This window comes from Fusarium tjaetaba (genome assembly GCF_013396195.1).
Source record: "Fusarium tjaetaba strain NRRL 66243 chromosome Unknown NRRL66243_c0000200, whole genome shotgun sequence".
NCBI lineage: Eukaryota > Fungi > Ascomycota > Sordariomycetes > Hypocreales > Nectriaceae > Fusarium > Fusarium tjaetaba.
In genome coordinates this window covers 44,575-68,829 of record NW_023501396.1, presented here as the reverse complement: position 1 = coordinate 68,829, position 24,255 = coordinate 44,575, and the positions used below count along the sequence as shown (strand labels likewise).

General features: G+C 49.5%; 11 protein-coding genes across 11 annotated transcripts; 4 read left to right on the top strand and 7 right to left on the bottom strand.

Moving 5' to 3' along the window:
- Window positions 1–303: 303 nt before the first annotated feature.
- On the top strand, window positions 304–2,847 carry FTJAE_9030 (U1 snRNP; the record flags this gene model as incomplete). The annotated part of the gene is made up of 4 exons (XM_037355910.1): window positions 304–501; window positions 552–2,394; window positions 2,453–2,785; window positions 2,831–2,847. 4 exons carry the CDS (start codon window positions 304–306, stop codon window positions 2,845–2,847), a joined length of 2,391 nt encoding a protein of 796 aa, XP_037203915.1.
- Window positions 2,848–3,040: 193 nt separating this feature from the next.
- FTJAE_9029 (triose phosphate 3-phosphoglycerate phosphate translocator) lies at window positions 3,041–4,486 on the bottom strand (the record flags this gene model as incomplete). Its single annotated transcript, XM_037355908.1, has 5 exons — window positions 3,041–3,412; window positions 3,467–4,092; window positions 4,152–4,157; window positions 4,222–4,289; window positions 4,356–4,486. 5 exons carry the CDS (start codon window positions 4,484–4,486, stop codon window positions 3,041–3,043), a joined length of 1,203 nt encoding a protein of 400 aa, XP_037203914.1.
- A 2,204-nt stretch (window positions 4,487–6,690) lies between these two features.
- On the bottom strand, window positions 6,691–8,823 carry FTJAE_9028 (ubiquitin carboxyl-terminal hydrolase 1; the record flags this gene model as incomplete). The annotated part of the gene is made up of 1 exon (XM_037355907.1): window positions 6,691–8,823. The coding sequence occupies one exon, from the start codon at window positions 8,821–8,823 to the stop codon at window positions 6,691–6,693; it is 2,133 nt and encodes a 710-aa protein (XP_037203913.1).
- Window positions 8,824–9,615: 792 nt separating this feature from the next.
- FTJAE_9027 (uncharacterized protein) lies at window positions 9,616–10,770 on the bottom strand (the record flags this gene model as incomplete). The annotated part of the gene is made up of 1 exon (XM_037355906.1): window positions 9,616–10,770. The coding sequence occupies one exon, from the start codon at window positions 10,768–10,770 to the stop codon at window positions 9,616–9,618; it is 1,155 nt and encodes a 384-aa protein (XP_037203912.1).
- Window positions 10,771–12,020: 1,250 nt separating this feature from the next.
- Window positions 12,021–12,851, bottom strand: FTJAE_9026 (endoglucanase IV precursor; the record flags this gene model as incomplete). Its single annotated transcript, XM_037355905.1, has 1 exon — window positions 12,021–12,851. One exon carries the CDS (start codon window positions 12,849–12,851, stop codon window positions 12,021–12,023), a length of 831 nt encoding a protein of 276 aa, XP_037203911.1.
- Window positions 12,852–13,900: 1,049 nt separating this feature from the next.
- FTJAE_9025 (mitochondrial fusion and transport ugo1) lies at window positions 13,901–15,472 on the bottom strand (the record flags this gene model as incomplete). Its single annotated transcript, XM_037355904.1, has 3 exons — window positions 13,901–14,501; window positions 14,551–15,002; window positions 15,056–15,472. The coding sequence occupies 3 exons, from the start codon at window positions 15,470–15,472 to the stop codon at window positions 13,901–13,903; spliced, it is 1,470 nt and encodes a 489-aa protein (XP_037203910.1).
- A 444-nt stretch (window positions 15,473–15,916) lies between these two features.
- Window positions 15,917–16,539, top strand: FTJAE_9024 (mitochondrial ferredoxin; the record flags this gene model as incomplete). Its single annotated transcript, XM_037355903.1, has 2 exons — window positions 15,917–16,143; window positions 16,197–16,539. The coding sequence occupies 2 exons, from the start codon at window positions 15,917–15,919 to the stop codon at window positions 16,537–16,539; spliced, it is 570 nt and encodes a 189-aa protein (XP_037203909.1).
- A 210-nt stretch (window positions 16,540–16,749) lies between these two features.
- Window positions 16,750–17,652, bottom strand: FTJAE_9023 (RRP15-like protein; the record flags this gene model as incomplete). Its single annotated transcript, XM_037355902.1, has 1 exon — window positions 16,750–17,652. The coding sequence occupies one exon, from the start codon at window positions 17,650–17,652 to the stop codon at window positions 16,750–16,752; it is 903 nt and encodes a 300-aa protein (XP_037203908.1).
- Window positions 17,653–18,000: 348 nt separating this feature from the next.
- On the bottom strand, window positions 18,001–20,036 carry FTJAE_9022 (alkaline phosphatase family; the record flags this gene model as incomplete). The annotated part of the gene is made up of 4 exons (XM_037355901.1): window positions 18,001–18,205; window positions 18,255–19,852; window positions 19,905–19,910; window positions 19,962–20,036. The coding sequence occupies 4 exons, from the start codon at window positions 20,034–20,036 to the stop codon at window positions 18,001–18,003; spliced, it is 1,884 nt and encodes a 627-aa protein (XP_037203907.1).
- Window positions 20,037–20,653: 617 nt separating this feature from the next.
- Window positions 20,654–22,149, top strand: FTJAE_9021 (3-isopropylmalate dehydrogenase; the record flags this gene model as incomplete). Its single annotated transcript, XM_037355900.1, has 6 exons — window positions 20,654–20,704; window positions 20,859–20,930; window positions 21,016–21,610; window positions 21,664–21,786; window positions 21,847–21,881; window positions 21,949–22,149. The coding sequence occupies 6 exons, from the start codon at window positions 20,654–20,656 to the stop codon at window positions 22,147–22,149; spliced, it is 1,077 nt and encodes a 358-aa protein (XP_037203906.1).
- A 444-nt stretch (window positions 22,150–22,593) lies between these two features.
- Window positions 22,594–23,340, top strand: FTJAE_9020 (ERP2-like protein; the record flags this gene model as incomplete). Its single annotated transcript, XM_037355899.1, has 3 exons — window positions 22,594–22,746; window positions 22,804–23,259; window positions 23,317–23,340. 3 exons carry the CDS (start codon window positions 22,594–22,596, stop codon window positions 23,338–23,340), a joined length of 633 nt encoding a protein of 210 aa, XP_037203905.1.
- Between the last annotated feature and the right edge of the window lie 915 nt (window positions 23,341–24,255).

Genomic DNA, 24,255 nt, shown 5'->3' with positions numbered 1-24,255 from the left:
TACTCACTTATATGAATTCATGGCCATCTCCAAGGTTGTTCATATAGGGTAACTGTATTAGTTATGCATTTCACGTGATCTGGCGTTTTGTATGTCACGTCGCTCAAAGAACCCTTTGCTTGACTTGAATTATGTCAACTATTCTTTGTTCTCGAAGATTGCCCCCTAGCTTTAAGGCTCACCACACTTGATTGGCAAACTGCGCTATGCGCTGACCTTCAAGAATCATCTCCGCGCTTCCACGACGCGCGTTGTCACATCTCCTTTTCAATATCTTGCGCCTCAGCAGATAACACCAACATCATGGCGCAATCAGGTGTCGAACAACCACCGTCGAATGGCGAAAAGGCGCCTGCTCCTGAACCGCGCAAATTCAAGGCCTCAGATCTTCCTCTACCTTCGGCTACAAGAGCAGCAATAGAATCGCTTGCCCATAGCTTCAAGAAAGAGGGAGCCTACGATTCTATTCGAAAGCAAGTTTGGGACAAGTTTGAAGCCAGCGTACGATGAGATAGAAACACATGCACAATGCCATACTGATGCATAATTAGGATTACGAGGCTCAGGTCACGAAATCGATTCTCGAGGTGGCCGAGCAGGAAATTGAGCGCAACCCACAGCAGCTTCTCACACTTGATCGGAGAAAGGCTGCGGCTCTAATTGATGGCGCCCTAGAGAGATCTGGGGTTTATCACAAAGCAGAAGATGTCATTAGCCAGCTGATCGATGTGGGCGCCATAGAGGAGCGAATCCGCGAAACACGCCGGGCCGAAGTCGGCGAGGAAGCAGCTGAGGCAGAAAAGCTTCGGGGCGCCAAAACAGACGAAGAATATGAGGCCGAGACTGAGGCTCGACGTGCGGAACGTGAAAAAGTTCGGGAAGAGCTGCGACAAAAAGAGGCTGCAATCGAGGAGGAGAAACGAAGAATCCTTAAAGAGGAACGAAAGAAGGAAGAGCGAGAGCGAGAGAAAGCCGAAATTAAACGCCAGGAAGAAAGAGATGAGCGTCGCCGAAAGCGCGAACAGGAGCGCGAGGAGCGTGAAAGACTCCGCGATATTGAAAGAGAAAAGCGACACAAAGAGCGCGAGCGCGAGCGTGACAGGGACCGAGACCGTGATACAAGGGATAGGGAGAGGGACAAGGACCGAGACAGAGATCGCGACCGAGACCGTCATCGTGATCATGACAGACATAGAGATGATCGCCACAAGGAGAAACCAGCGGCCTCTACAGAGCTGAAAGAGAAACTATCCAAAGAAGAACACGATCGACTGGAGCAAGAGGCTCTGGCCGATTTACTCCGCGAAAGCTCCAAGCCAGCCCAAAAGCAAGAGTTGGAGATTGATTCATCCCTCGCACCGCCGCCACGCAAAACGGGACCTGTCTCGGCCATCAACCCGATCAGGCGAGAACGTTCGTCGATTGCAGAGGGCCGCAAAACCAGCGATGCAGGGCTCGGAGCTGAACGTGATGGCCATGGAACACCTGCACAGACCAAGAGATCTGAAGCGGACGACCGAAAGCCGAGTCGTAGTGCTTCTCGGATCGTCGACCGCGATGGGGATCGCGAGAGAGATAGAGAGCGTGATCGTTTGAGGGAACGAGATTCTCGTCGCGATAGACGCTCAAACTCCCCACACAGAGGCATCAGTGGGTCGCGTATTCGGGACAGACGTGACAGAAGCCGGTCTCGAGCTAGAAGGGAGAGGACTCGTTCGCGAACTGGCAGAGAGGACCGTGCGGTTAGAAGCCGATCACGACCCAAGTATGACCACTACGAGCGAAGCAGATCCCGAAGACGTGATCGTAGCCGTTCTCGACCTAGAGTGGTCGAGCGAAGAGAGAGAAGCCGATCAAGACCTAGGCCCGATCGCCGAGATCGAAGCAGAGACAGAAGGGACCGCTCACGACTGCGCTCTGATAGACGGGAAAGGAGTCGTTCCCGCACTCGACGTGACCAAAGCAGGTCTCATGACACTCGTCTTGGCGGAGCTGACCATTATGATCCTCGAGAAAGAGACCGTGAACGAGACAGAGATCGACCTCGTGACCGAGAGCGCGACCGCGAGAGATCTCCTCTGAGACGCAGAAGCCGAGAAAGACTTCGTGACGACCGTGACCAAGCAAAGCCTCGTGAGAAGGAGCAGGATAAAGCGGCCCCCGAGAAAGAACGTGAAAGGGAAAAGGAAAAAACAACTGAGCGTCGCAGTCGTTCTCCATCACGAGCCACTGCCACTGCCGCTCGACCGAGCTCCAGCAAAGCTCAGGATGGCATCGAGGAGTGGAAGATGGAAGAAGTCAGAAAGCGGGAAAAGGAAGCCAAGGCTTACCTGGCGGCTCAGAAGGACGCCAGGAACAAAGGCCTCCCGATCCCTGGACTCGACGACAAAAAAAGTAGTGGCGAAATATCTCCTGACCTACGCCGCCGCCGGATTCAGGACGATATCGACAGATATACGCCCGGAGGTCGGGAGGAGCGGAGGAGAAGCCGTTCTAGGAGCCGTAGCCGACAGCGAGATGCAACAAAAGATCGAGATCGAGACCGAGACCGAGAAAGAGATAGAGACAGAGACAGAGCTGATCGTGATAAGCCGAGAGGTGGAGATAGCTATCGCGATCGAGATAGGGATAGAGACAGAAGAGACAGGGACAGAGATCGCGATACGGATCGACGTGATCGTGACAGGGATCGTGAAAGAGAACGATCAAGGGACAGGAGGAACAGGCGAGAGCGTAGTCTATCTCCTCGACGGGAAAGGCGTGGAAGTCGAAGCCGCCGTTGATAGTGAGTTGGTTTTCACATAAGGATTATAACCTTGGCACTTTTCAGGAGCATTGGAGGTCTAGCCATACAGCTGGAAGTTCGTTTGCAATGGGTTAAGTGGATTAATAAGATACCCCTTTAAACATGAATTACAATCATAGCAAGGCTCTTCGGACAGTTCAGCATCACAACGCTGCATGACTGATGGGACAATTAAGTTCATTAAAACGTTTGATCATTATTAAAAGTCTATATAATGCCTAAGTGAAATCGTCATCAATGGGCAAACCACGACGAGGTCACCCGAGTTACATGCTCGCTAGATAACCCATGATAATGCCATAACGCGCCAGCAATTATCACGGTGATGAAACCCAAACATCCAATCATGATGCCTTTGCGTAAAGTAGGAGACATCTCGTCGTCTCGATTGAGGGAACCGGTACCCCATGCAACCGCTTCTTCCCACATGTTGAGGAGTTGTTCGTAACCGATCGAATATAGAACAAGACCCATAAGGGCAACGGCGTATCCCAGTGTTTGTGTGAGGGAGATGTGAGTACCCCAAAGCACAACAGAAGCAGCCACGAGGAGGATGCTCTTAAGAATACCACTCAAAGTCATGACAAGTCCTGATGTTTTACCGATCTGAATAGGAGTCAGCAATGAAAGTGAAATGCGGGGGATCGGAATCTGGCTTACAAGGAAAACGCTGATGACATTCAAGAAGAATGCAAGGCATGCATTGGCAAGCAGTACGCCATACCCGGCTTGAGCTGCATCTTCCCATTTAAATCGGGGGCCTTCACTAAACAAGACAACGAACATGTTCATAAGGGTGCAGACAGGTGCGTAATAGTAGAGGCCGACAAGAGGATCCATACGGAGACCCTCAGCACTGAGCATGACCTGGATCATGACAACACGCACGGCTTCGGCAATGGTGCCGCACATCTGAAAGAGAAAACCCCACCAGGAGAACTCGATCTCTCCAAAACTGGAAATGGCGACACCAGCAACAATGAGCATGATGTTGCCAAATGTCTTACTATCCGGCTGAGCGACACCCCACACCCACGAAGCCACAAGAGTGCAGACAGGGCCGGTAGATTTGAGCATCTGAATGAACGCAACAGACAAGTAGAGGTACACGATGTTGGAGAAGACGAGCGAAGCCGAGTAGAGGACGCCGATGGGGAGGATGGTCCGTATGTAGAGTCGTCGAGTGATTGGGAGTGAGTGGCGTGAATCGAGAAGAGAAGTAGTACGAGCAAGTAGCTGCGTTGCTATTGTTGCAAAGACAAGATGCCATGTTGTGAGGATGATAGCTGGTAGCTTGTTAGTTTCACTTCATGACACACCATGCACGAACAAGTAGAGTACTCACGATATCCTATAAGGGTAGGTTAGCAAACTGATTCAATTTGACACAACTTGATTGATAGCAGGCAACTTACGGAATCCAGCAGTGTCGATTAGCCATTTGTTGAAGAGAATCGTGGTATTGGAAAAGAAAATCCATGTTCTGTTCAAACATCATGTTAGATATCCCCGCACATATGGAACTTGGCCATATCGAGAGTTCACATACATTATGTAGACGGAGGCGTGTATTCCTGAACCTGTTCCCTGGTTTAGAGGCTTTTCTGAGAATCCATTGTCGACAGCCTCAGACCCACGCGACATCCTGTTGTTGGCCTCCAGATCATTTGATCCCGCCATTGCTCCGAGTGTCTCAGTTTAAAAGTAAACAATACTTCGATTTCGTTTCTCGAGATTGGGAGGAGTAGGAAGTGGGTGGCTTGCTGACTGTCGTCGGAGACACGATACGGCGCGTAAATAGTGTAAAGCCACCTGGAGCTAGACCCAAACTCTCGTGTCTTCGAGTGACGTATTATCCAAGGGAGAGCAGGGAGAAAAAAAGTTTGAGAGTCCAAAAAGAGGGAGGAGAAGAAAAAGACACCGAAAGTAAAGAAAAAGAAACTCGGTGTTTTAAGAGGCTGGAAAGAGAGAGCTCAATGATGAGGAGGTCTCACAAGACAAGTCGAATAGCACGGTTTGGGAAAGTGGCTGGTCGAGCAACTTCCTTCCTGTTGGTGCAAGCGAAGGCTGATCTGATTCGAGCTTGTTAGTTGCGACTGCCTTTACTTATTAGTGATGTGATCGATCTGTGTAGGTATGAAAGCAGGAAGCTTCATATACGTCGTTCTTTGTTGTCAGAAATTATTTGCTTTTCATGTTTATTGCAGAAACAATCAAAAGAAACGGAAGCAGAGACAAAAAGTAGGAGATAGCGCTTCAAATTTCGACCAGGCACCACACACGTGGGTTCATCGTACTTATTAATGACAAAACACGATACGGATACAATCACAGTCAAGGATATACGTTTTCTCATCGCGCTCAGCCTCGAAATAGGCCTGTCCCTAGCCAGACATCGGCTCGATGTTGCCGATCTCTGACATAGACCGGCTCCCAAACGAACAAATCCTACGACTCTACTCCGTACGCCCTCCTCTTCAGACAAAGACGCCGAGTTCCTGCCAACAACTGGGTCAAAGAGCGGAACTAATACGTCAACAGACCCTCGTGAAAGAACCCCCCGTCGTTCGTCTTACTCCTCGTACCTGCCAAGCAAGTTACGCTCAAACCTATCATCACGGGCGAAGCTTTTCCAGTGCAAAGGGGCGCAGGGCAAATCGTCCCACAAGGCAAAAGCAGCTGGCTAGACGGCAAGGCATGCCCATCCATGCCGATCAGCACCTGGGGGCATGGATGTCAGAGACCCTGCCCCGGGGGTTTCTGTTTACGGATTGACCAATCAGACTGATGCATTGACACAGCTAAGCGTTGTCCCCTGGTTGGCACAAGAAGCTTGGCATAATTGCGAGCTGTTTATACGAGGAGACCCTCCTTGGTCTAGATTTCATCTGTAACCACCTAACTTGTTTGGTCCTCTGGACTGTGAGAGAAGGATGAACAGAAAGCACATGGCAGCTGTCAATTCTCCCTTTGATCGGTCTTGGCCGAGTACATAGCACTTCACAGACCAGGTCCTCGAAAGTTGAACTGGCTCTAATCTGATGGGGCCACTAACAATTATACGAGCTCTTAAATTCCTCCAGAATTGCGATGTTCATTGCATAGGAGGAATTGTGCCAAGGGACTTGCATATCAATGACATCTCATCTTGTCTCTGACTAGTATTTTCCTCAACATGACACATTTAGCAGATATTCGGAAACTCATCACCAACTTAGACGCCTATGCTCTCCTTACTAGTTGCCGATTTAACCGCGGACTGAAGTTTATCCCGCTTCTTCAGGAGGTTGATCAACCAACTGACACTACAAAATACCACTACGCATTCTCCCGTCGGCGTCCTGCCGTTATTGTTTCGGCACTCCGTCGGGTCCGTTCCCACTGGAGTGGGCCAAACCGCTTCTCGACTCTCTATTCTCGGCCCTTCAGTGCCGGCACCATATTTATAACTTTTTTTTGGCCTTTCCCTCACTGAAACATACTAACCCATTCATCCAAGCGAGAACAACAATTTCGGTTAACAATTCGATTCTGGCTTGCTTGTGATAACGATCGGTTTGCTGCGCCGAGAAACCCGTCTATGCATTATAGTGCCGTGCACAGTAGCACTATTGGTATCAACCCTTATAATAGCCTAACTAAGTAGCTGTAATACATGCACTTTGAACCGCTTGATCTCTTTATCCCAGACCCTTCTTACAATAAACAGGTATGCCAACCATTGTAAACTGGTTCTTTAACGCCATCGCTATGCTTTTGAACAAAACCCATAAATGACACCACGCGTGCCTGCTCTTCGCTTGTTGCGCGCCGAGACTTGAAGCCCTGGCTACTGATGCACCGCCTCTTCCTTTCCAAATTCCATCCTTGAGCTTTGCAATGCATTATGGCGTAACATGAACCAATGAAGCTGTATTGGTGATCAGACTAGAGCCACGCGTTGTTTCAATGGCAGCCTGATCATTTGCGATGTATGACGTGGCGTCTTCTTCCAAATTCGATCCCTCCTTTGGCTTGCCATTGGACTTTTGAGTTTCGTGCCCCTGAGCTATTTGAGCCGTGTTGTCCGTTGCACTGGCCAGCCCGGTTGCGGCACCCAGATCTGCAACCTCATTGGCATCTTGCATACTTTCGTCTTGATCGTTCATAGCCATCGTAGAGTCCACACAGTCGTAAAAGAGCATAAAGACGCCAGGGGAGAGGGTTAGCACTACATCCTCGCTAACCTTTGAGACGTTGTGATCGCTCAGTCTCCACCAGTCCATCTCAGGTTCGTCGTTGTCGTTCTCTTGATTCTGTTGTTCGAGCTTAGGTTGAATGTCCACCTTGCTATCAGGTTCCTCATCGTCAACTGCTTTGACAGGCGGGCTATGTCGTGGATATTTGCGATAACATATGTAGTGCCCGTTCTCGTGCCGCCCATAGTGTGTCACCACTGCTCGAAGCTCATAGATAGGCCCCGTAATTTTGGATGAGCCTTGGTCACCAGCTATCATTGATTCTCGAGGGTCCCCATCCCATTTCTCCTCTGCACTCGATGCTTGAGTCGAAGAATTGGAGGCACTACCCAAGCACCACGGGCCAAGATCCAATGTCATGGGAAAGTTGACTGGAGCTGAATTCTTCATCATGTTGAAAGTAGAAGGATCAAACACCGAACGTTGCATGTGGACAGCCAGGCTTTTTGGCGCACGAGAGATAACAATCTGCTTGGTCTTTGTAGAGCTGACTTTGTTATTGGCCGGAATGCTGCACTTTTCTGTCAGAGTCTTTTCCTCAAAATCGTCTTCCTCCAAAGCCAGCTTCACTGCCTCAAGTCGGCGCAGAGCCTTTTGGAGGTGCTCGTCTGGCGTCTCGTTGTGTCGCATCCTGTCTACCAACTTAGACAAAAGGTCCTCATGCTTCAGAAGGGTACACTTGGCACACTCGACGTTCTCGATCACCTCCACTTTGCTGTAAGCATCCAGCCTTTCATACAGGTCATGCTGATTCTTGTTCAAACCAAGACTCAGTGTCAAGCATGTGAAGGGTATCATGGATAGCCCCTCGGAATATCCACACCGAACACAGGCCACTCTTTGTGCGAGCATACCCTCCAACGGATTGTGGCTCGACTTGATCTCGGGTGAAGATATTATGCTTTGATAACCACTGTCGTCGCTATGCTCACTTACAGCAGCGTCGTCTTTGTCAATCTTAACGGCCAGACCGGGATGTTGAGGTTGTGCATTCTTGATAGCTTTTGCGACACTCTTATCGATATCATCTAATAATTTGGAGTAGTATTCCTGAGCATCCTGTTGGGTCCATGTGCTCATAGACTTGAGCAGACTTGGAGTCCATAACGTGCGCCCATAATTCGAAACGTCGTTCAGGTCGGCGATAAGAGTCCGTAGTGTTTGCGCAACGTCTTGATCGCCACTTTTATTCGATGCTTCAAGATAGGTGGAGAGGTATTCAGGTAGAGGTTTGAGTGATGAAAGTCCTTGGAGTATGCTATTCTGGTAGCATGAGTTGTCCATATTGCCAAGACCTGGTGGACGATCGGCTTCGGTCTTCAAGCCGAGAACGCTGCCGGTCATGGAGAGGGCGCGTTTCCTAACTTCAAAGACCGAGGACATGACGCCGCCGGGGTGAGTCAACCCCAAAACCCTCCGCATCTTGTCGCTTTTGACGGCATGGTGGCTTCGTTCGACGAGACACATCGACTCGGAGGTTGCGGTTGCGGTTGCAGTTGCAGTGGAATTGTCGGGCGTATCCAAGGCATTCAGGAGGCTCTCAGGGACAATGAATACAAGGCCGTCCCAGAGCGTGGTTCCTAAAAGGCGTATTGATTCTTGAAATGTGGTTGTTGAAGCATATAAGTTGTATGCAATAGTGACGACAACGATGAGACAAGAGATTAGGACACTGGGTTGGGTGATGCGATCCCAAGGATTCTGCTGTGGAAAGAGCTGTCGATGAGCTGCCACTTGATCGTCGTAGAACTCGTCGAAGTCAGGATGCTGAGACGTCATGCTGTATTGGAGGCCGGATTAACCTCCGCCTAGAAATTCGAAGTCGCAGCGCAGCTCGAAGTGTCTTAGCCTCGGACCCGTGATCAGTAAAGTAGTGGTAGAATATTGGTGCCGATCGAAAGGTAAGCCATGGCCTCCTAGCTCTATGGGCGTGAAGATGCGACAGAGAAAATTGATGCGATAGCGGATTTGGACGGTGGTTGAAATGACGCAGTTGGCAGAAATATATAATTTGGAACCGCCACTTGGTGAGGCGAGAAAATTGGCAGGGGAAGAAGAGACAATTGCGACAATGAGATGTGGTCGTGTTGGAACAGCTTTTGCTGAAATTGATAATACTACATTGCATCTTTGCGTTAGTGGGTTCTAAAACAATAAGACAGTGTTGTCTCATGCTTTACACTGTACATTGTTCCTGCCTCTTAGTCTTACCTGGCCTTAGGTTGCCGTGGCTTTCTACCTATCTACCTAGGTACCTATATATAGAAGATACCAGTACTAGAAATCACAAGATGCACCACAGAGTCATCCGTATGATATTTGTACTCTTGTAAATGAAAATTCCAGACACTAACAAACCTGACAATGTCACGGTGACATATCTTCCATTGCCAAAATCACAAATCATGAGATATAGTAGGCTAGATAGATAGGAACAAGAAAAGGAGCAGACAAAATAGTGAAAAGAAAATAATAGTAATCTATGTACAAGAAAAGTAGACCGTTCATCGTTTTGCATATCATGTTCATCATAAAGTTTGTTTTTGTTTTTGTTTTCCCTGTTCAAACCTGTCATTGCCGTTTCGCTGGAACGACATAAGCCAACTTGGGCTCCTCAACGGCAGCATTTTCGAAGTTCGACCACATACAGAGCGACACGGGTGTTGCGGGAAGCTCAACAGGGCTTTGGTTCTCCTCTACAATTGGAGCAAGCGGTGGGTAGGAGGGTGTGAACCCAGCCGTGGTTGGTGTAACAATGAACTTGTCATCAGGGCCACGAGCAAGGTGCAGGTGCAGTGTTGATGGCGCACTTCTAGTAGAGAAGTATCCCCATGGTTCTCGGGCCAACGACATTTCAGGAGTTTCTTGATCTCTCTTCTTTCTGAACCATTTCATCCATACAAATATGCCTACTCCAACCAGACAGCAGACGCCAGCAACAGTGCCTGCAGTCACCGCTCCTGTTGGGCTTATACCGCTGCCCTTCTTCTCCTCTTCCTTATCATCTGGGGTGGCTGATTCTGTAGTCGAAGTTGTAGGATCAGCTGAGGCAAAAGGCGGCTGGGAAACCCTGTCAGGTACTTCTGATGTCTCGACTGATAGGATATCAGAAGTTGACGAGGATGTAGCTGTGGATGTTGGAGCAGAAGTTATGGCTGATGTATATTCAGGAACCGGGAGCAAGAAGGCATAGCTTTCGTCCTGGTCTTTGTCGAGTACGCATTCCTTATCGTCTTTGCAACTATATCCAAAAGGACAGCATCTCTTGGCCCCATTCATGACACCACAGCGTTTTAGTTTCCGATCTAGTGCAAGTGTTTTGACCTCAGCTTCTGGGTTCGTTGATGGGTTCTGTCTCTCGATGTTGCAGGTTATGGGCAAAATGATCTCGCACTCTCCTTTCGAGTTCTTTGGGCAGCATAAAGCAGTTGTGTTTGCCGCAAGGACCTTGCAATCAGCCTGCGAGGAGCAACAGAAATCCCCGGGAAGGTCATTGCCACACCAATGGTCTCCGGATATCGGACATGATCCATCTCGCCTTTGGTGTTGTGATGGGAAGTCCAAGAAGGATGGAGGAGCCTTTCGAGGGCTTTCAGGTTCTTCGTTGGCAAAGACTCTGACATGTGGTTCAACGGCGGCTGGACTTGCTGGAGCCAGCAGAAAGGAAACCAGCACAAGGAAGATCCTGAGGAGACGTCCCTCGTGAGGCTGGAGAGTGAAAGCCATGGCACATCTACATGGAAGATGGGCGATATCACCGACAGGCTTGAGGTGAGATATGCCAGAAAGAAAGAGAGTTGGTAGTAATGGGAGCAAAGCGCCTCATGTGCAGACGCCGTGCAGCAGTTCTTAATGATAAAGAAGCGAGAGACGCAACTGAAAGACGCATACCAAGCTGTTCCGGCAGCCCAGTCCCATTGTTAGCTCTTCTCTACATGAATCACAGACCAGAATCATCTCTATTTTTCGAGCTGTTGGTTCTGTTCTAAGAAACAACCAAGTCAGCCTTGAGAGCATGGGTCGCGGATCGCCTGGAGATGCCAATCACGAAGGCATCCTAACCGCGGGCGCGACAAGTAGCGTGGACTAGGCCCCAAGAAGTGGTCGATGTGCCCCTCTAAGTTATTCTCCCCTGACACAACCCAAACCCTCGGAAGCGAGGCCAGAAACGACTCTCTTCTATAGGACGGTGGTGTCGGAACCTCAGGGATCGAAGCGACGCAGGTTCAAGGTCTGGCGCTTATACAAGTGGGGAGGATCCTCTGAGGGACGCGCTATTGGGAGTTGAGACAACCACTTGGCCGCGGATGGTAGACGCTCAGCCGGCCAAAACGAAACGAAACAATTGAGTTAATCATTGTTCCTGTAAGTGTGTGTCCCCGGGGGTTCTGTCCTGAGTTCTGATCATGGGCTTGTGCTGTAGCTTACTTGAATCAAATCGCTTTTTGAGAGGAGTGAACCTCGAAATAGCAGCTTCGGTATAGCAACCATCAGACTGGCATTTGGGCCTGATCATGACCCCAGTTCTCTGTTTTCAATTGAGAATTATCAATCGGATGCATTGTATTGGACACGGGTGGCTTAAAGAAAGAATGCATGGTTCAATGGTAAAAGATTGCAGCAACAAACAATACAGATCGCACGGACCTCTACCTAACGACAAGCTTAGTGTACCAGCCACTGGTGATGACCAATGACGATGGCCTCTGATTGGTACAATAGGTAACACTTTAATTGATGTATAGATAAAGCTTAATTTTGACTTCTCTCATCAGAGTACACGTTGGATTCAAGCCATTTTCTGGTGCTAACTTTTAGCGAACTCTGGCAGCTCGTGCGATGTGCTATGCGGTGAGAGCAAAATGTGTCTCACCACCTCGAGCCCAATAAAAAACCTCAGTTCAAAGAAACGAAAAGCACCGAAAACGACATCCGCCCCAAGACGTCGGAAACCAACTCTGCCATAATCTATCAGTCTAGTACCGAGTGGTACACTTTGCAGTCGTTGTAGCTCTGGAGGGACTCTGCTCAACAGATGATACCCCTCCTTCGACGATGGTTGGGCCGGGAACTTCATAGTCAACAGAGCTGGAGTAGACGTTGACAAGAATCCCCGGATCTTCGATGTCGTAAAGCTCGGTACCAAGATACCCAGAGGGAGAGTCGGAACCATCACCTGTGATTCTGAGGTTGAAACATTGTGGATAGTTTTGGGCACCGTCTCGCTCAAGAGCATTGTGCAGAGCAATGATTTCGTGTCGAAGAACATAGTTCCCAGACGCAATGTTCTCTGGAATTCGGACGTTCCACCTGTCTCCATTCTCTTGAAGAACACTGTCTGCATACCTGCCAGGAGTGCCCTGTTCGAGTTGACCCAGACCATCAATCTTGAAGAACTCAAGCTCAGTCTTGTCAACTCGCTCGCAGGGGCCCTTGCAATTGGCGAGGTAGTTCAAGACGGGGCCGATGTGGTTCTCAGGCCAGCCTGACCATCGGAGGGTGATGACATCGCCTGCCGTGACTTCGATATGGCCCTCGGCTGGAGTGGCATCACGGTGGCAGATGATATCAGGATCGCCATAGGCTTCAGGGGAAACGAAACCGTTGTCTCGCTGCGAGATGGTCCAGCCAGCAACGACAGGAGGGTTCTCCATATAGGGAAAGTCAGTGCTGCCATAGCCTTGATAAGACACGCCGTTGATAATGATCTCATCAACATGGCCATGGGCAGAAACGATAACTACAGGAAGAAGAAGGGCAAGCCAGCAAGCGGCCTTGAAACGAGTCATCTTGAATTGGAAGATCATGGTGAAGATTAAGACAGCGGTTGGGAAATATCAATGAGTGTGTAGTCAAAGAAGGAGTGTTGGAACTGGATGAAGGAAATGCTCTGCGGTTTTCGTTTCTTCTACCCTGGGGAGATCACTCAGATTTTATACCTGAAGCTGGAACTACCAAATTTCGTTTGAATATCTGCGTTTGAAACTCTCCTGCATCTCCTCCACACCAACGATAACCTTACCTTGATTAAAGGCACATAGGAGTTTTCCTCCGATGTAGTTATCCTGTTTCTTGGCGAATTAACACCCGAAGGATGTATCGGCTGTATCATGATTGGTCTCCCCTTCGGCTGTCAACCTTTATCCCCTGATCTGTACAACATTCCCATACAAGATTTCCGCAGGGCCAAGAAACAGCCACAGTAGGAGATACATCAGACGAGAAACCAGAGTCAGAGGCAAGTTCCGTTAATGACTGCTTGAATCAGGGGGGAGAGGCTGAACCAAAGCGTCAACTTGGGCTCTAGACGAATAGGGTGCTGTTTCTATCTGCATGCAGACGGAACAGAACGTGACGGGGGCTTGCAGCCGTTGTTTCAACATGGGGTATTCCGACTGTGCGTACTCATTGGAGAAGCGTTGGTCAATGACCTGCAGCAACCCGTACGCCACTTCAAGTTGGGACGGCTGAATAAGAGTCCCGGGATGCCGAAGGCTGGATGACAAGTATGAGTGCATCGGATCGGCCAGTCGAGAAAGACTGAAATTTAGGGCAGGCCCAGTACCTAGCTTGCTAAGCAAAAGAGATCTCTCAAGCCGAAATCTCACTTAATTGTCAAGTGAACAGGAATTCGTAAGATATTCAAGAGTTGTGATCTGTCGTTTGGATATAAATATGTGTGGACTACTAGAAAACAACCTCTTTTGTCATTTTACACCATTTTTAGAAAGATGGAGGTGGATATCATGCCGTCTCTTCGTCAAGCTCGTAGGGGAGAGATACATCCCAACCGCAACGCCATGCCAGGAAAATGCACTTCAGTGCATACACCACAAACATTCATCACTGTGCCGTCTTAGAACTCGCCTTCTCCACCATGGCCAACCACACTGGCAGTCCAGAGACCAACCAGTCCCCACCAGTTGACCTTCCAGCCTCTCCAGAGTCCCTCGCGACCCTGGCCCTTGTAGACTGTGGCGGCAACGCCCTTAGTCTTAGCCTTGCCTTTCTTTGCTGCTGTCGGTTTCGTGCTGGTGACCTCGTGAGTTCCCTCTTCGTTCACGATATGGAACATGGTGCCAAAAGTGCCTTCATAACGTCCTGGGGGGACAATAGTTGTAAATTGTTGGTCAGGACCGCTAAGTGCTTGCACATATTCGTGGCTCGACAGAACCGAGACCTGACCACGTCGAAGGACAGTCTCAATGGGAAGCTTGAGCAGGATTGCAGATGATGAGGCGACAAATTTGGCGATAGAAAAGGTCATTGGCGAGACATGGCTGTCGATCATAAACTGAGTTCGGAGAACCAGGGGTGTTGAGAGAGTGATAAGAGGGTGGATCAGGGAGTTAAGGACGGTTGGTAGTACTAGCATCGACGAACACAGGTATGAGGGGAGGTTTCTGAGGGTGGCTAGCGTCCTGCGCTGGCCGTTGGAGCTCGGAGTAACGATAAGTCTGACCAACGTTAGTTTTGCCTTGGCAGCCAAGATGCGATAGATCATACCTAGTTCGCACCAAGTCTAATGGCGAGAGAGCGAGTCCTGTAGCCACGGCAGCGGCAGCGGCAACAAAGAGCGACGCCCAAGGATAAGGCGAGGCGATATCGATCATGCGGTCGATGTCCTCTCTGACGCCCATGTCCGGGACATTGAAGATCGCACTGAGAAAACTTCTACCCCAATTTTCCAGCAGCGACTGCAATACCGTATAGAGAAATGTCGCATTTGATCCCTTCCATACACCCCAAGCACCTTCTTTTCCCCATAGCTGCCCGATCACTTCAAGAATCGAGTCTGGTCGACGAAGTGTGAGGTAATGTTCCGGAACATTCGGTTTCTTCGCAGGAGAGGGAGCTCGTCGACCGTGTGAGCCTCTGGGAGTCGAAGGACTGGGGGTCGATGGTACGTGGGATGTGAAATAGGCAGGTTCCTCGCCTTCAGAATCTGAGTCTCCAAACTATGCGTCATGATTTAGCGGTGTACCTCCCACCAAGCTCGAAATTCACTTACACCACCGTACATAGAGCTTCCGTGAAAAGAGGGCTGCCTCTTAGGCGTCTCCGGCTCAACGGGAGTTTCGTATGCAGCATTTTCATCCTGGTTCCGGACCTGAAGCAATGTCTTTGCTACCTCGAAAGGTTGGGCCATGAGCACCGAGGTGTACTTCCATAGCAGCTCGTCGATAAGGTCCTTGACATTCTGGACCATGGACGGGGAGGTATCGCCTAAGTAATCATTGTATTCGAGGTCGGATAGGATATCGCGTGCTTTGGAGGCATATCTTTCACCAGCTGCAGTCACATGTCGTCCATCGGGGAATGGGTTTGGGCTGGGGCTCGACTTATTGACTGTCTCGGCGGCTTCTCCAATTGTGGGAGGGATATAGTACGGCCTCAAGGGATTGACGCCTTCTCTGTGAGTCGACATGGCTGGCCCAGACAACACGACGACATAAACCTCTATAAGAAATAATTATAGAGAAAATGCGACAGTTGAGAGCTCCAACGTTACCCGATTCTCACCAGAGAAAATGAAATCATGCCTGCCCATGGCCCCACCCCGGCCACCCGGAGTTAGACGTCGGACTCCGGCCAATGAATTTCCCGGCCGAAAGCGCTGTTTTGCTGATCCGCTATCCGAAGCTACTCACTTTTTTTCGGGCTTGCTTAATATCATCTTGGACGTGAGAGGACGAGACGGGGGCATAAGCGTCCATTGACCGAAATTGGCGCATCCAGAGCCTCTCAACACTTTCCCTCTTCAACTTAAGGACTCTCCGGCTTGTCATTGAATATATAACTTTCGAGCCCCTCCATTCCTCCATTAATATTCCACGAGAACCCCGCCAATATCCCCGAATTCGCCGAAGCTATGTCTGCGTCACGATCCTTTGCGACTTGCTTGGCCAAGCTCCCGGCTACAGCACCTCGAACAATACAGTCAATGCGACTTGGTCAGAATGTACTGTCTCAGACATCCAAGGGTCGATCTTCTACAGTCTCTCGATTTACTCGCTTCTCGCCTGTTTCCCATAGAGCATTTACTACCACGACACAACGGCGCCATGGACATATTGACCCCCCGAAGCCCGGTGAGGAGTATGTTGAATTTAAGATCCCAACTGGAAAGCATTTGACTGACATTAATCAAGACTTTATGTCACATTCATCGAGAAGGACGGCACAGAGAACAAGTTTGCTGTTTCGGAGGGGGATAACCTTCTCGATATCGCCCAAGCAAACGATCTAGAGATGGAGGGCGCATGCGGAGGATCTTGCGCCTGCTCGACATGTCATGTTATCGTTGCCGACGACGCATATTTCGACAAGATGCCCGAGCCCGAGGATGACGAGAACGATATGTTGGACCTGGCCTTTGGACTCACCGAGACGAGTCGATTGGGCTGCCAAGTTAAGATGACCAAGGAGCTAGACGGCCTAGTGGTGAAGCTGCCATCCATGACGAGGAACCTGCAAGCGAGCGATTTCAGTTAAGAAGCTTAATGAAGCACATGTTTTGATGAGGAAAACTCTGTACTTGTAAAACTACTGTATTTGGAAAAGACCGGGCGATGGCGGGGGATTCAGGTGCATCATACGGGGTATCTTTGTTGTGACATTTAGTTGTAAGGCCGGAAGAGCACGGCCTGATGATTCCACTACTCCTCTTAAAAGAAAGAAAGAAATGAACACACTGTAATAACATTACGCCTCCTCAAGCGCTCCCTTTTTCAACCCACCGCCTCCTGAGGCGATCAATTCCAAGAATCCCTTCTTACTCATCTCATTGACCTTTTCCTCTCGCTTCTTCATACCGATAACACCCTCCTTTTTCACACCCTTCTCAGCTTCAACAGCCTTGACTTGTGCGGCACGAACGGCGTTGAACAGCTTGACAACACCACGCTGCGCAACCTTTCGTAGCCTCCTCTCTGTCACCATAATTTCCGATGTCGATGTCTCGAGCTCTCCAGTGGTGTCGTTTGTGGTTGCGATAAGAACATCCTTCACACGGCCCTTCTCGAAAGCTCGCTTCTTCTGCTCGCGCATCTGCTTCTTTGCCTTGGATTCTAAGGCGTTGTCGACAGCGGCCTTGGAGGCTTCGTGGGCTGCGGCACTTCGGGCGAGCACAGGATCTGATCGCTTGGACGATGATAGCTTGGTAGAGAGAATCTTGGAGAGCGATGTTGCAAAGGCATTGGGGTCGTTTCGCTTCGACTTTTTGCGTTTGTTTGTGGAAGCGCCATCCTCATCCTCATCCTCTGAGCCTTCGTCGTCATCATCGTCTTCCTCTTCGTCAGATTCGGCTTCTGGATTGCTATCTCTGGCATTCTTGGCGTTTGTTTTTGTCTTCTTCAGGGGCTTATTTGGCACAACGCCCTCGTCTTCTGAGCTTGAAACATCATTTTCGGAGTCGCCAACATCGTCTACCTTGACATTGTGAATATCGTCGTCGGAATCAAGCAGATTTACAGCGTCAAACTCTTCCGCTTCCTCGGATTCAGAGTCACTGTTGTAATCTCGGAGTTGCTTTCTCTTTTGCTTCTTTGTGGGCCTTTGTAGACGACCATCGTGTTGCCTCTTCTTTTTGTTTCCAGGTCCGGCCATTGTGAGATATTTGTGTGGAGTTGATGAAGCTGGGACATTCAATGCTTCCAGAGCAAATCGTCGCGGATCTGAATTGGACGTCAAACTTTTGAGAATTTTGCCGGGGAAATTTTCTGGCCAGTGGAGGGGTGGGCCTGGGCGGTGAGCTAAGCTTCTGTGGATGGACAGTGGGGCCGATGCTAAGTTAGTGGGGCCGTATCTCAGAGAGTAGCAAGTATTACTCTATGGAATTGTTTATGTCCTGGTTTAGGGTCGAGGAAGAGATTCAAGGTGAAGAGTGCAATTAAATAGTGCTATAGTTTTCCAAAACTGAATATTGGTCCCGCCTCTTGTGTAAAGATCTAGCTTCTAAAAGAACTTGCTGAGCTTGTCCCACAGTGATGGGGGTACGACCGTCTCAACAGGAACTGCTTCAGGCGCATCCGGAGCCTCCACTGTTGTCTTCCAGGTTTCCTTTCCGTCGATATAAAGGGTGTAGTGCAGTGAGCTCCCTCCGTTCTCAAGTTTCTCAATAGAAAAGGATCCGAACTTCGACTTGCCTCCAGGGATATACCTTGGTATTTGTTAGTGGCTATGCCTTAATCAATGGAGCATGAACTTACTTCATCATAATATCATCATCTGTCTGCTTATATGTTGGGAATGGAGAAGCGAATTGGTTCAAAGGACTTGTCGAAAACTCGTGAGCAGCAGCGGACTGTGGCCATCGCGAGTCAGTGGGGGGTGGAAATCTGGTTGCGGCGAATTCATGACGATCTCCAGAGAGGATAACGACACTGGCGCCTTGAGCACCAGAATCCCACATAGCTTCTAGGACTTGCTTTCTCTCGGCAAGGAAACCACCCCAGGTATCCTTCACATTGATAGGCCAGTTCTTAGTGAAAGGAACAGAAGAAGCAATGAACTTCCATCGAACTCCTTGAGGAACAGGACGCTCCAACCATGCCAGAAGGTCAGCCAACTGCTCCTTTCCTAGCATGGTCTTGTCCGTGGCATTGAAGGGGGCGTTGTTGCTGGAACGATAGCTGCGAGTATCCATCATAAAAAAGCTGGCTGGTCCTTGGGTGAACTCGTACCATGTGGCATTGCGTCTCAGGTTGAGAGGACCTGCAGCTTTGGAAATCGGTGGGTTGACGTTGGCCTGGTAGATGTGCCAAGGGTCAACAGCCGCGCTGTAGATGCCAGTTGTGTTGGAAGACCAATCGTTGGAGATCTCATGGTCATCGAGCACGTGAATCCAGCTCAGATTCTGTGCAACAGGGGCCCAGTCAGGTGAGGCATATATTTGGCGGTATTGCATGCGGTACTCGTCAATCGTTTTCCCAAAACGTTCAGGGACGTCAACATAGATGAAGTCGCCAAGGAAGAGCATGAACTGAGGATCCAGCTTAGGAAGCAGACTTGCAAGATTCCTCAGGCCGGGGATAGCCAAAGCATGCTCCATAGGGTTGTAGGGAAATCGGGGAAGAATGCAAGACGTGGACAGGAAGGTAAAAAGGCCGTCCTTGGTGTTTGGCATCTCTCCAACCTTGGGAGCAGAGCGGAACTCGCCGGTGTGGTTGTTGGAAGTCCTCCACTCGTAGATGCTCTGTTTCGCGGAGTCAAGAGGCACTGTAAGAGTTGTAGTAAAATCGGTGATGTTGTCAGTCGAAGTGACGTAGCCTGCAGTGAGCCACATCTTGGTGTCATAGGTTGGCTCATCATCCTTGATGTGATATTCGAATGTGATGGGCATTTGCAACTGATCGGGTTCGCGAATAACGAACCTCGCCTCTGATGGCGACACATATCCAAGTCTGACGAAAGAAAGATCATCAGAAGGATAATACCACCTTGCACGAAACAAGGCATCAGCCGTCAAGCCGATAAGAATGGCATTGATGAGGAAGGTCAAGAACGACGCAATTGGGCGCCTGGCACTGGGAGCTCCGGACAAGAGGATGTTTACGATGCTGGGAACCTTCTCTCCAACAGTAAGCTTCTCCTCAATGTCGACAACCTCGGCGACAACCTCAGCCTCAGGTGCGACTGCGACACCGTCCTCTGTTAATAAGGGAGTTTCAGAGGTGACTGCAGACTCTTTCACAGTGACGTCGACTTCATCCTCGAGAACTCCAATCTCTGGCTGAGCGAAGTAACTCGAAATGTAAGAAGGAACATAGATTGCGAAAAACGCAAACGCGATGGTAGGGAAGTGTGCCTGGAGGATTCGGTTAATTGGTGAGATTAAAGCTTCTTGAGCTTCAGCTTACTGGGAACTATAGTCTATGGTCAGCACTTTCTCGTGTTAGCAAGTTTGAGCCACTTACAAGTCTAAAGAATATGAGATTGCTTATCCTCAGAGCGACTGAGGACAGCTTTGCGGCCTTCGTCTGAATAGCCATGATGACGACTCCTTCTAAAAGGAGACACCAAAACAATAAGGGGGAGTTCGCGAAAGCAGGGATGAGACGGGGCGTGTAACACAAGACAGCTCTAAAATTTGAGGTGGAATTAAGGAGAGTCAAGAAGAACGAAAGATGGAAGTTTGTATATCAGCAACTCAACGCGTCATGAGGAGCAAGTTATTTATTTATCAAGAAAACAGCCCCGTTTTACCTGAAGCTTTGTTTATGAAGGACTACCTTACAAGGGGGTGAGGTCATGGTCTTAGATGACCTTGTCCTGTAACATTACCTTGGCTCGTATTGGCTCATAAGCTCGTATGTGGCTAGACTGTGGCTAAACAGCTCCCCTACCCGGACCAGCTGGAGGGGTCTTTCAGCCACACGGGAGTGGATTCCTCCCCGCCGCCTTATGGCAGCTTGTGCTACAGCCATGATTTCAATGCCCCTCCGGGCTCTCCGATCTCGGCAGTTGTGTAGCGGGGCTGAGGGTAAGGGAAGCTCAGCGATATATCTCGTCGAATTTATTCTTCAATTTCCTCACTTCCTTTTCTAACCAATTACTCTCCTACTTCGTCACATAAAACGGATTCTCCTCCCAGATAAGTATAGCAACCATGGCGGAACACAACATTGTTGTCTTTGCGGGCGACCACTGTGGCCCAGAGGTAAGCTACCCGCGAGCTTTCCCCCCCTTGTCTCTAGACGGAGAGAGGCTGACTTTGGTTATTTTGCAGGTTATTGCCGAAGCAATTAAAGTATGAGTCTAGTATTTTTCGATTTTTTCGACCTGCACGTGGGCACGTCTAACGCAGAATATAGGTCATCAAGGCGGTTGAGGACAATAGCCCAACTGCTGGCAAATTCAACTTGAATCACCTGCTGCTCGGAGGAGTAAGTCGTACCCGGATGGCGGTTCACTCGGATCCCACGACACACATGAGAGAAGTCTTTTGCTGACATCTGTTTTTCTCTCCAGTGTTCTATCGACAAGACCGGCTCCCCTCTTACAGACGAGGCCCTCGCCGCCGCCAAAGCCTCCGACGCTGTGCTCCTCGGTGCCATTGGCGGCCCTGAATGGGGCACTGGCACCGTTCGCCCGGAGCAGGGCCTTCTGAAGCTACGCAGTGAGATGTGCGCCTATGGAAACCTCCGTCCCTGCTTCTTCGCGTCCGATGCCCTTGTTGAGACCTCCCCCCTAAAGGCGGAAGTTTGCCGTGGCGTCGACATGATGCTTGTCCGAGAGTTAACCTCGGGCCTGTATTTCGGAGAGCGAAAAGAGTACGATGGAGTCAACGCGTTCGACACTACTGTTTATACGAAGCCAGAAATCGAGCGTATCGCACGGCTGGGCGGCTACCTAGCCAAGACTAGGGGAGACTCGCGGGTCATCTCGCTAGATAAGGCAAATGTGTTGGCGACGAGCAGACTCTGGCGTTCTGTGGTTGACGAGGTTTATAAAAACGAGTTCCCTGATCTGAAGGTTGAGCATCAGCTCATTGACAGCGCGGCCATGATCATGGTCAAGAACCCTAAGCAGCTCAATGGCGTTATGATAGCGCCAAACTTGGCAGGTAAGCAAGGTCCTTCGACCTCCTCATAGTCGGTTTGGCTGATGAGCTTTTAGGAGATATTCTGAGCGACGAGGCGAGCGCTATAACTGGCAGCATTGGGCTCCTCCCGAGCGCGAGTCTCTGCGGGGTTCCGGAAGTGGGCTCCAAAGTGCTTTCTATCTATGAGCCTATTCATGGTAAGACTCCCAGCCTCCACTTGAGCCCTTCAAGGTATCAGTGGCTAACTCAGATAACAGGTAGCGCGCCGGACATTTCAGGAAAGGGGATTGTCGTACGTTAAAACCCTGTTTCGGACGGTTCCTATTCATCTGCAAGTACAGAGCTGACATTATATTTAGAATCCCATTGGCACAATCCTTTCCGTGGCTATGATGTTACGGTACTCTCTGAATCTTCCCCACGAGGCCAAAGTCGTTGAGGATGCGGTAAGCGCTGCCATCGACGCCGGGCTAAGAACCAAGGATATGGGCGGCAGCACAGGCACCGCTGAAGCAGGAGATGCCATCGTTGCCGAGGTAGTCAAGATTCTCAAGGCATGAGACATCTCACGTCTGGAAGAGAATAGGCCGAGTGATTACAAGGGGGCAACAGAGGTGGAGGGGAGGAAGATTTAAAGAAGAAAGTTGCTATGGAAGCGTGAGTTGAGAACAAAAGCGGTGGGGGAAAATAGTGGTGGCAGGAAAAGCTTCAGATAGCTGGCGAAGAAATAAAAACAGCAGTTACCTACGAAGTAATAACTATCACTACCTAGAGATAGCTATATCATTACAAAAGAGAGATACAACATACCGACATCCAATGAGCGGCTCGCTACCAATAATCTGATACAAGTGCCTCCCTAGCGCCAGGACAGGAGACATAGTTCAATCACGTGATGTCAACTGTTCAATCAGGAACAGGGGTCGTTGGCTCCGACACATGTCCACTTTAGCGACAGCTTGTCCTGAACAGCACGCGACAACATCCTATACAAAGCCGCAACAATGAGACTATCAACTCTTGTCGCTGGGCTTTTCGCCGGCCTGGTAACCAATGTCACTGCTACTGCTTTGACATACAAGCTCGATGCCAACGAGAAGGCCTGTTTCCATACCACCACGAAAAAGCAGGGGGAGAAGATCGCATTCTACTTTGCTGTGAGCCTCCTCGAATGCAAGTCACTCACCGAACATGAAGTTTAACATGAACTACAGGTCCAATCCGGTGGCTCTTTTGATGTCGACTACGTCGTCGAGGGTCCCAATGGCAAGATCATCATGGATGGTCAAAAGGAGCGACAAGGTGACTTTGTCTTCTCCGCCAATGTTGTCGGCGACTACTCTTTCTGCTTCGATAACGAGATGAGTACATTCGCCGAGAAGTTCGTCGATTTCGAGATTGCCGTCGAGAACGAGTCCCGCGCCCAACTGCCTTCCAAGCAGGGCACTACCCCCGAACAGACTTCGATCCTTGAGGACTCCATCTTCAAGGTGTCTGGCCAGCTTTCGACCATTTCCCGAAACCAGAAGTACTTCCGAACTCGTGAAAACCGTAACTTTGCCACCGTCAACAGCACTGAGGGCCGAATCATCAACTTCAGCATGATCCAGATCGGTCTGATTATCTGCATGGGTGCTCTACAGGTGTTTGTTGTTCGATTCTTTTTCCAGGTAAGTCCTCCTTGTGTGTATGAATGTCGGCGGAATACTGGCTAACTACATGATAAGGGTGCGCGCAAGGGCTACGTATAAGGAAATCGCTGTATCATATACTACGACGGAACAGGGTGTTACGAGGCGCGAAATCAAAAGGAGATGGATATCGGAAGTGTTACGTATAATCAGCGGAAGCAGAGCGCTTGAACTGTCTTGAGAGTCTGGTATTTGGGTTGACTTTACAGATTTGCGATACTGAGATGATAGTTGTCATGATACGCTTTTGCTTGGCCTGGCAGTTAATGAAATGACATGAAGCTGTCGCACTTTGCATTTATGAATATCCGATGTCCTCCATGTAAATTGGAGTTCTCTGGTGACTTCTACTGTCAACATCCAAATCTCCTGATCAGTTTCATGCACTTGAAGTAACCTGGCCAGTATTTGCCCAACCAATGAGCTATGACGTTTCTGGGTGGCTCTAATAGCTCCATGCTTTTCAGTACAGTAGGAACCCCCTGAATTTTCGGTGGCCTCAGCCATTCCTACCATAAATAGCAAGGAGATATCTATATTTCTTAGACTTGCATAGTAAAGATTAAGAAATATGTGATTAAACATAGAATGGGCCAAGTTAGCGTTGTATATGTAAATCAAAGTTCAGATCCTACCCGAACGCTTGAACTGCACAGGCAGATGAGGTCTTTCACGTGGTTCCAGGAGCTGCCTGATTGCAAAGCTTCAACGGCCAATTACGTTACTCTACTGCGAGCTTGCCCCAACTTCAGTCGAAGAGACTCGGTTCAGTCTTCGAGTGCGAGTTTTTTATTTTAATCTATTTATTTTTTCATTTAAAAAGAAAGGAAAAAACCTTGCTGTCAGTCTTGTACGCGGCCGTCAAGCTCTTAACTTCCAAACAAAGGCTTGAACAGTGAGGCCCCTACTCCGTATTGTAGCGGAGGCCAACTTCCAAAAGTTAACATCAGAAAAGGCGCCTTGACCAAGCAGTAT